This window comes from Henckelia pumila, chromosome 4 (assembly GCF_033568475.1).
Source record: "Henckelia pumila isolate YLH828 chromosome 4, ASM3356847v2, whole genome shotgun sequence".
Lineage (NCBI taxonomy): Eukaryota > Viridiplantae > Streptophyta > Magnoliopsida > Lamiales > Gesneriaceae > Henckelia > Henckelia pumila.
Window position 1 is genome coordinate 121,628,821 of NC_133123.1, and position 10,454 is coordinate 121,639,274.

Genomic DNA, 10,454 nt, shown 5'->3' on the forward strand with positions numbered 1-10,454 from the left:
TTTTAAGAAGCACTTCTCGACTTTTTCTTAAAGCTTTACAAAACACTACCTATATATCACTAGATACGATTATAAAAATCATTTTGGATTAAGTTTTCTAGCAACAACCAAACAAATAAAAATAAAAAACTTTATTTCGGTGACGAAGAAAAAAATTAAAAGGGTTTCGTTTTAAAATGCAAACAAAGAATATTTCATCAGTGAAATGGCAATGCATGGACCACACAACACATGATATATCATATATCTAAAAAGGAGTGGTACCAACAAAGAATTGGCTATCTTCATGGTCATGTCTGCAGCTTCAAGAATGAATACTTTCGGTGTCGCCCGCAACAAAATCAGAATAGCAGAAGCCAACAAGGGAGGGAGAGGAGGAAGGAGAGACCTACTTCTGCTTTCAACTGCACTTGTTGCTACTCAGTCACAGACTGACCTCCTTAATAGTAGGTACTCCGAACTTCCGATTTTTCGGGCATTCTTAATATTGGTTTTCCTAGGCTGTAATCTGATTCTCTCCTCAGAATATCTGAAGAAATCGCAAGAAAACAAGGCGAAAAATGACAAGGAGGTAAATGTTTATCTTGTCTATCTTGATAACCCAAGTAACCCGTACAACTCAATTTTCCCATTTTGTCATTTGAACAGAGATTGGATAGCTATTACAAGCGCAACTACAGAGATTACTTCGGGTTGTTAGAAGGCGAACTTAGGCAAAAGAAAGACCTGTCTGAATCAGAAAAGGGCATTCTTGAATGGCTTGATGCCAATAAATGAAGTAGCCAGTCATTCTGGCTAGTTGGACGATGGCTTCCTCACGAGATGAAGATCTTGCACGATGGTTAATCTTAAATGCTTCGCAACCAACGACTATGTTGTACATCCAACATAAACTATATGTATAATATGATCTGTTATTAGCTTTCATAATGCTTCACAATGGTCCATCCCTGTCGAGTTAAGAGGACCAAGCTAAAAGCAAACATTTGCAGCGTTTCATTTCCTAAATTCGTTCTTTCTTTTCTTCCCCTCTGTAAGAAACGTTTGCTCGTCGCATTTAATATTCAGTAGTAGGAACAGCAAATATGAAATCCCACCATCAATTTTTCCACTTCACACCCCAAAACAGATTATTGAAAGGGTAAGCCATCACCAAGGAAACCTTCAGCCACAAAACATTTGTCTGATTCAAGGTTCTAACTGCGTATATTACAGTGAGGACATTTAGCTCAACCCCATAATGATTCAAAGCTAGACACCTCTCATTCTTGTATTTTAATGAAAAAAAACAAAAATAAAGGTCACATTCCTTCCCTCTCAATTTACAGCCCCTTTATTCAAAAATTCGTCGATCAGAATGAATCAAACCTTCCCAGACAGTTTCGACAAATTGTGCAGAGATATGCTTGGAATAGTTTATAAGAGGAATTGACATTGTCGTTTACTAAGACCCTTGAGAGGAAAACTTTCTATTCCTCATTTCTTATTCATCAACAGAATTCCAACGAGGGACGGGTCATTTTTTAGCTGTGTGTGCTTGTGTTAACTAACATCTTGATGTGAGTTCTAAAAGCAACATGCATGACGATGAAGTGGAAGAACAAAGCAGACAAGTGCAACTTCAACAGCAGGAGTCTTTAATTTAACTACTTCAACAGAACATTCAACACTTAGATTATAGCCAAGTGCAATCTTCATTTCAACTCGTCATAATTGCTGAAGTTACGAAAAATTGTTGGATCAACACAAGTCTACACTTGGATTCCTGGGCACGAGAAAACAATAAATAATGCAAACAAGCTCAAAAGGCTGACACTACAATTGAATGAGGTTAGAGGTTGATAGAGCACAACCTCTTTTCATAGTAAACACCAACAGCAACAGATAAATCGTTCAATATTAGCTCATTGATCTGAGATATCATTCAGTAATTTCATACCTTCCTCGCTCAACTCCACTTTCTCCATTTTAATCCGTTGACGCATAGTTGAACTCTTTTTTCCGGAGGATGCATAAATTCTTATCACAGATTCAAGTACCTCGGATTGTAATTTATACTCTGACTTTGTTAAAATTGCCAGGAAAGCCTCAGCACCCTCAACATCCTTGTTACGTTCAAAGTGTTGCATCAGTTCCCGGATAATCAAAGGGGAAGGAGCCCATTCATCACCTTCCCCTTTACCAGCAGAAAGTGCATTTTCGACACAATCCATAGCTGATTTAATCTCTCCTTTTTTCATATAGTAATCAAGGTAGAGTTCCCAAGATTTCGAATTAGGCTTAGATCCTCTCCTCCGGGCAAGGTTCATGAGCACTTCAGCTTTCTTGAATAAATCTTCTCCTAGATAAGCTCCAATTAGGACATTTCCAATGCGAATATCATAAGTTTTGCAACCAGATGCCCACTCCTTAAAACATTTCTCTGCACCTGGTAAATCATTCAAGTTAATCAATGCCTGTATCATATTTAGATAACTTACGTTTGCTGTTTTATGAAACGCTAACTTCAAGGACCGCCAGATACGATATACTTCATGCAAATATCCAGTGCGTCCATACAATGTGATCAGAAATTGGTAGGCAGAGAGTTCTCGGAGATTATTTTTACTCTCCAGTTCCCTAAGAGCCCTGTTGGCCTTATCAAATAGTCCAGCATCAGCATAAATTGATGCCAAATTACTGTATGTTGTCCAATCTCCAGCTACTCGGCCATCTCGCTTCATCTCATCAATAACTTTCTCAACCCCAGGTATATCTTCCACAGCAGCAAGGGCCCTCATCCAGACGTTGTAGGTATAAATATCCGGCATGATATCACTGGCCTTCATTTCCTTGATGATTGTTGGAACCATTTTTGGCAGCCCCATTTTCAGGTAAAGGGTCATTAGGCTGTTGTACGGCATGGAAGTCAACTCCAAATTAAGTTCTTTCATCTTTTCAAATAAAGCTACTGCTTTTTCAGTCATCAAGTCTTTGCAGTAACAATTAAGAAGAGCACCATAGGTGAGATGATTTTTCGAGGGTTCAGGCAGATTGAGAAAATAGGTTTCAGCAGCGGAAATGCCATTACTTTTTGCAACCAGATCAAGGTGAATTGCTTGATCACTGACTGTCCTGTTCATTCCCCTTTTCTCCATAGTTTCTGACAGCTATAGAGAACAAAGAAACAAAGTAGGTGTGAATTTATGAACATACTCAAGGGACTAGTCGTATAACTGGAGAAACGAAGAAGCAAATGACTAATATTTTGCAACTTTTAGCTTTTCAAACATGATTTAAAAACCTACCCAGATCCAAATTTTGCCCTAGCACCATCCCATCGCTCACTCTTGTATTCCATAATATGCATAAAAGAAACCTAATCTTTAACAAACAAGACACAAGCCACATAGCAAAAGCAAATTCAAGAAAACAACTGAAAATTGTCACAAAATGCAAGTAAATTATACCTTGAGCGCAGGGCCATAAAGCTTGCGGCTGCGAAGATGCTTGAGAGATTTGCCTACCTCCCATTTGTAAGCACTTTTACGAGAGTTGAAGAAGTGATTAAGCTGTTCCCTAACCTTCTGATCTTCTCCGCCATTCTTAAACAGGTTCTTGTAAAGCGCTTCTTCCAAATACTTTTTGCTTGACCTCTTCAAAATGCTCCGTTTCTTCTCAAACTGTCGCATAAATGCAGAGGCCATCGTTTTTCGTAAAACCCTAAATTGAAATGCTCAAGAGTCAAGAGGGACGAAAATTACTCCACACTTGTTACTAATTATTATTTTCGGTATTTTTTTTTTATCAATTTAATTTAAGACCAATAATCTACGAAGAACGAGTCGAGCTTTCTTTTTATAGAAAATATAGTAGTCATAACTCGGATGACTTTGGATTTTTTAAGAATATCACAAATTCGATCAATAATAAATATCCTTTATATTTAACCTAGTTATTCGATTGTTTTAAATATAAATAATTCAGTTTTAAACAACGTATATTCTCATATATATCAAAAATGCCAATACCAGTTTTTATATCAACAATATGATAGCAAGTTCTTCCACCCGATCCTATGTTATAGAAAATAATTTAAATTAAATTTAAAAAATTGCATTTAATTTGAAATCCATAATAGCATAATTTCATTTGTCATTCTTAATCCATTATTAATTTCATATAATTAGAATCATTTTCTTCATCTTGAATACTTCCATCCATGTAATTTTGTTATAATTAATGTGAAAACACAATTATATTTCAAGATTCAAATTGTTAACATATTAACTTACATGATGTGATAATTCATACAAATATCAAAAGTTTTTGCTCATAAATAACATATTTTAATTAAAACCATTATAAGAGACAAATGCAATGAATATATGATGTGATATAAATAAAGGGCTCCTAATTTTGTCAACCTTGATTATAAAAAATATGTTGTAAATGTTGAACAAGTATGTTTGCAACAATTTGAGGGGAGAAGCTTCTCATCATGTCCATCCTTGCTTGCCTCCCTCTAACTTTAGCTTCACTAGGATTGCTCACAACATGCCTCATCACAACCTGCAACTTATCACCACTAGGCTCACCCCATAGATGCCCTTAAAATGCTCCTTCTCTCACTTCACTCATTCCGGCTAAAGGCAACGGATAGCTATTCTCATCCGTCATATACTCCGTCGGCCCTGACCAGTTTGTAGCGATCACCGGCAACGACATTGCCATGGCCTCCACGATGGGTCTGCACCATCCTTCCCCTCTACTAGGCAGAACAAATGCATCCGCTGCCTTGTACAACTTGGGCAGATCGACATGAGGAATATGACCATCGATCACATAAACAGGAGCCCAACCATCCTCGGGTTTCACCAAATCAGAGTCTTCCACAAACTCAACAATCTTGTTCACAAAATCACCTCCCATGTGATACGGATTCGTAGGCAAATACAAGGAAACAGGGTCCATATCAGAGAACTCCTTGAGATATGACCCCAACAACACATCCCACCCCTTCCGGTACTCCCATTTGAAAACGCTCAGGAACACAAAGGGCTTTCTTGAATTCGATCATAACACTAGAGTGGCGATGGGATTCAGGTCCAGTGGCTCCACCGATGATGGATCAAAAAAACACATAATCAACAGGCTGAACAATCTTGCGAAGCTTGAGGGGATCAACCCCGCTTCGATTAAAAGCATGGACATGGAAATTAGTGGGAACCCAAACAAAGTCCATCCTATTACAACATCGAACGTGTTCCACATTGACCCTATCAGTCTCGAACATGGTCCTCCCTATCACGGCCCTCCACTTGCCATAACCAGCGGGCGGACACGGAAAGGTGTGGAACAGAGGGGGATACCAAGCACCAGGTTCGCTATGGCAAATAACAATGGTCTCATCCATTCGGCATTCAGTTTTGTAAAGCTCAATATCCAAGTTTTTCATATCCAAAGGCAAGCCCTCCCAAAATTCAAGATTTTGCCCATCCCCGTGTTGCCGAATCCCCAGCTTGAAAAATGGATTCTTAAGTGTTGATACATAATACCAAGCTTCAGAGCTATAGCCACCTCCTGAAAGGAAAGGGGCCATCCAAATAACACAGCGAGAAGGCTCCTCTTCTCGAAGAAATTTCAAGAATTTGTAAGGGTTTGTTCGGGAGAATAAAATGGCTAACAGGATTACCAAGATTGAAATGGATTTCAGTAACAAGGAATGCCCATTAACTGGCCGGCGATTGACTTCACCTGAATCCATCGGAGGAAGAGAAATGAATTAATTCACAACGGCCGGAATGTTATTTATTTTTTTTACTCATGAGATAGTTTTTTTTTTTTATCTTTTATTATATTAAAAAAATGAAAGTTAATATATATATATATATTTTTAGAAATGAAAGTTAATATATAATACGAGAGAAAACAAAATATACATTAAAAAAAAGGCAAATTGGAGAAACATCCCCATCCAAAAACTAAAGTTGTGATTCAATTCCTCTGTACGTGTTTTTTTATTTGAGCTCCCTGACACAACAAAAGTTTTATTCTACACTCCCCAACAGCATTTACACCATTTATTTTGAAAAAAAATATTTTATTTATTTATTTTTATTCATCTCTCATTGCTCTTATTCTCATTCCTCTCTCTTCTTCGCATTTTCTAGGCCCTAACCAAAATCCCCATCTGAAAAATCTCAAAGCACTGATTGGCCGCTGCCCAACCCCGTGTTCTTCATTATTCTCCTTCCCTTTTCTCTTCTTCCTCATTGCTAGTCTTGGATCTACCAAAAACCCCGTTCAAAAAATCACAAGAAGTTTCATCAGTATATTAGAGAAGATGAATTTGAGCGATGAACAACCGAAATTTCCCATCTTTCTTGGCAGGTTCGATTATTATGATCAATTATTTGCCCTCTTTTGGTCTCTATTCTCCTTATTTTTCATTTGTTGTATGCCCATCTCTCCATCTCAAATGAAAAACAAACAACCGAAGCCATTAACCATTGAAAATCATGGACAAAGACACGAGTGTAGGTAATGAAATTCTGAAATCTATCGGCCACTAGGGAGAAAATGACACAAGCCATCAAAGCCCACCCGCCAACGACACTGATGAAAATCAAGTGACAAAGACAGTATTGAGTTTTTGGTATTTCATCTGATGTTGTTCCTTTGCCATTTCTTGAACATTGATTTATATGGTTTGGAATTGATTTACACTAGGACGCCTGTAGTGGAAGCAATTGCAAGAATTCAAACAAAGTTGCTAGAATAAACAATTTGATAAATTTGGTATCTTTTTCTAGATTCCATATCTGGTTGAAATATTTTTTTATTGGAATTGATTTATACTAAAACAAATATTTTTAGGCAATTTGCTGAATTTTTTTAATTTGTTTCTGTTTGTTTTGAATTATGATCCTTCATTCGATTTGTGTTTTTTTTTCGTGTTTTCTAACTTGATCCACATATTTCTCGATTTGTTGTTTAATTTCTTTAGATTGTCTTAAAAAATAGTAAAAACCTTAAATTTTTTATTACTTAAAACTGAAGGTGGAACGTATATATTGGAGACACTAGGCACCGAACCAAAAATATATATATTAAAACGATCCTAAGATAGTCACTTTTCTAGTTGACAATAATTTTTTTTTTTTTGTTTCAGTCATGTTTATATCGTAAAGTTGATTTTGCAAATATCTTAGATATTACATTCGATCCAATATGTTATTGGTTTGTTGATGGTTATACCTTAAAATCTTTGTTTTTCAAATTTGCATTGTTATTGTGTGATTTGTGCAAGTTTATGTGTGATTTGTGTTTATGGTATGATGTTGTAGTGTATGGCCAATTTGTCATTGTATTTTCAGTTTTGCATATATTATTTTTTGGTGGTTGTGGTTTATGTATTCTATTTGTGCTATTTTTTGAATTGTCTCTAGTTTCTTTCGATTTATGCTGGTTCAATCGAATCATGTTGGCTCTATTTGAGCCCTTTTGGTGTATTGTCGAATTATTCTAGCTTTATTTGATTTATGTTTTGTTTTTATTTTAGAAAAATTTTCTTAAAAGTCATATAGGAAACTCATATGGTTTATTTTGATGTTTAGCTAAATTAATTTTTCCAATTAATCTTTTCATTATGTTAAGTTTTTATATTATCTTTTTCATCAATAATTCTAATTAACTTAAAGGATACCATTGCAAGTAGTACTCCGGATGTCAAAGTGTGGTCAGTATCATAAGAAACACTAGAATCGACGAACTTGCAAAGAACCCATTAACTAACCTCTTTGATTTCTCTTTTGCTAACATGGTTTTTTATTTGTTTGACTTACGAGTAAAATTCTTACATTCTTATATTTGTACATTACAATATTATGATTGCTCTACAGGAAAATCTTACATTCTTATGATATTACAAGTAAAAATCTTCATTATTTTTTCAATTCATAGGAAAAAGATGATAGAACAAATAATTTGAGAGAATGTATCTACAAAAAATTGTACTCGATCCAGAAGAAGTATTAGTGGCGCATCCTTGTCTTTATGTTTCTTTTGTGAAACTCTGTTTATTTTAATGACATTTATATCATAGTAATATGAACGGATTGTTGTCACTTGTGAACTAATTTATGGAGTTATACTTTTATCGGGGAATACCCTGAGTAGTTGTATTATGCATTAAAGTGTTTTTAGGTTTATATCATGTTATCGAATTTTGCCGGTTGAATGATATTTTTTCCATTTTCTTATATTGAGATTGTTCTTGGTAGCGGTTTTAATGTTGATTCTGTTTGTTGAGGGAATATGTTGGTTATTTTCGCATTATGTACCCAATTTCATGTTATCTTTTGTGTTATTTAAGATACAATTCATGGTAAGAAGTTTTTTCAAAATATTATGTATTAATTAGATAAAAGAGTTCAAAAAAAAGAGCACGTTCTTCTCTGAAGATTATATGACTAAATTCCCACGTTTTAACTATAATTAGCACTACATTTAGTCTTAAATATACCACATTATTCCACATTAGTACTACATAACAATGTAATTGATACTGAACATACGTGAAATATCCAAGATCATGAAGTTACACATATATGTATATGATACCATATTTTAGCTATATTTGTACTGCGAATAGTCTTAACTATGACGCATGTTACCACATTAATACCACGTAATAATGCAACTGGTACTGAATGTGTGAAAGAATCAAGATCATAATTATACACATATATGTATATGATACCATATTTTAACTATATTAGTATCGCAAGTAATCTGAATCGTACCACATTTTGCAACATTAGTACTACATAACACTGCAATTGGTATTGAAAATATGTGAACATATCAATATCATGATGTAACACATGTATGTATAAAATAAAATATTTAAATATATTAGTATTAATCGTAGTCGTTATTGTACATGTTTCCAAAATAGTACTACATAACAATCAAATGTACTGAATATATGTGAAATATTCAAGAACATGATGTTACACATATATGTATATAATACTATGTTTTACATATAGTCTTAATTCTACCACAGTTTGCCACATTAGTACGGCATAACAATGTAATTGGTACTGAATATACATGAAACAACCAAAACCATAATGTTACACATATATCATAGATGTATAACCATATGTTTGATTGTAAATATATGTTTTATATGTTTGAAATACTTATATATCATTAAATTAATGATCATAGAGGTTACATATACCTTAGATGTATAAACATATTTTTGAATGAGTTATATGTTATTAACGAACATAAATGGAAGAAGTACTAAATTTTCAAGCAAAGGTATTATGTATCAATATAAATGGTGCTGCGTTTCTGACCACACACCAACACCACAATGTAAAGTGCATGATTATTTAGCATCAATGATGAAATTGACACATGTTTATGAATCCTAATGTCTAATTTTGGTAGCACATATGGTGATTAACAAATACATGTATATGTATCCATTGTTTATGTTTGCAACATCTATGGTTAAATCAACTTTATCTATGTAACCAATGTCCTAATTTGTAACATCAATGGTGATTAAAACATTTTCACTCATAAAATGTCTAAATTTTTAGTATCAATCATGATTATAACATGTTTTTCTATTATAATGTCTAATTTAGTAGCATATATGATGATTAACAAATACATGTATATGTATCTGTTGCATATGTTTGTAACATCTATGGTTAAAAAAACTTTGTATATGCATCCAATGTTCTCATTTTGTATCATCAATGATGATTAACACATGTTTACACATCAAATATGTAACGCCCTGTTTTTATCTTAAATGAGTTTATTTGAGTTAATCAGAGTTTGCAGAGTTCACGAGCCGATTTGATTTTGATCAGGGTCCTTTTTGCAAATTTTGGAAATTTTAGGGACTAAAATGCAAATATTGATTTTTTATATATTATCTACACTTGAAATTGATTTCTAAAGTCTTCCTCCTCCACACAACCGAGAGACTCCATTGAAGTACCCCTTTTGGATTTCAAGCTTCCAGATTTCCTCCCGAGCTCGATCCGGCCGTTAGAAATTATTTCTGAAGGCAGATTATCGATCACTGCAGTGAGAGCTCTGTTATACCGTAAGTATTTCTCCGATCAGATATGTTTTGTTTTTTGGAGGTTGTTAGAATTGATCTAGATTCTAGTATGTTGTTCTTGGCAGAGTTCTGATCGTTTATTATCTGTCGGTTTTGAATTAGAGCGACGTTCGGATTTGTTGTGATTTTTGGAAGCCATTTTCGAAAGTTTGAGTTTTGAGATTTGTTGGGATTGCTTTGTTGTTGTTGTATTAGCATTGTTATGAGATTATATCGGTATTGAACTGCTGTTCGCGTTTCCGGTTTGTTCAGTTTTTAGCCGTTATGCCGTCGGTTTGAGTTTTGGGATTTCGAACCGTTTTTGAGTTGTTGAACT

General features: G+C 34.5%; 2 protein-coding genes and 1 pseudogene across 3 annotated transcripts; 1 reads left to right on the plus strand and 2 right to left on the minus strand.

Moving 5' to 3' along the window:
* The first annotated feature begins 248 nt into the window (after positions 1–248).
* LOC140864089 (uncharacterized) lies at positions 249–1,485 on the plus strand. The gene is made up of 3 exons (XM_073268007.1): positions 249–446; positions 525–571; positions 649–1,485. The coding sequence occupies exons 1-3, from the start codon at positions 287–289 to the stop codon at positions 775–777; spliced, it is 336 nt and encodes a 111-aa protein (XP_073124108.1). The 5' UTR covers positions 249–286; the 3' UTR covers positions 778–1,485.
* Positions 1,486–1,688: 203 nt separating this feature from the next.
* On the minus strand, positions 1,689–3,750 carry LOC140864088 (large ribosomal subunit protein mL101 (rPPR4)-like). 2 transcript variants are annotated; one of them, XM_073268006.1, is made up of 3 exons: positions 3,450–3,561; positions 3,288–3,328; positions 1,689–3,149 (listed from the first exon to the last, which is right to left on the minus strand). In XM_073268006.1, the coding sequence occupies exon 3, from the start codon at positions 3,135–3,137 to the stop codon at positions 1,905–1,907; it is 1,233 nt and encodes a 410-aa protein (XP_073124107.1). In that variant the 5' UTR covers positions 3,138–3,149; positions 3,288–3,328; positions 3,450–3,561; the 3' UTR covers positions 1,689–1,904. The 2 variants fall into 2 exon arrangements, with proteins under 2 accessions (XP_073124107.1, XP_073124106.1); XM_073268005.1 differs by lacking the exon at positions 3,288–3,328 and having other exon boundaries at positions 1,691–3,149; positions 3,450–3,750.
* A 588-nt stretch (positions 3,751–4,338) lies between these two features.
* Positions 4,339–5,747, minus strand: LOC140867358 (uncharacterized; annotated as a pseudogene).
* Between the last annotated feature and the right edge of the window lie 4,707 nt (positions 5,748–10,454).

Bases quoted from the DNA above. Each gene is read 5' to 3' on its own strand.
- LOC140864088 (XM_073268005.1), bottom strand. From the start codon at position 3,686: ATGGCCTCTGCATTTATGCGACAGTTTGAGAAGAAACGGAGCATTTTG. The intron at 3,150-3,449 runs GTATAATTTACT...TGTTCTCTATAG, and splicing joins TTTATGGCCCTGCGCTCAAG to CTGTCAGAAACTATGGAGAA.
- LOC140864089 (XM_073268007.1), top strand. From the start codon at position 287: ATGGTCATGTCTGCAGCTTCAAGAATGAATACTTTCGGTGTCGCCCGC. The intron at 447-524 runs GTAGGTACTCCG...TTCTCTCCTCAG, and splicing joins ACAGACTGACCTCCTTAATA to AATATCTGAAGAAATCGCAA. The intron at 572-648 runs GTAAATGTTTAT...TCATTTGAACAG, and splicing joins AGGCGAAAAATGACAAGGAG to AGATTGGATAGCTATTACAA.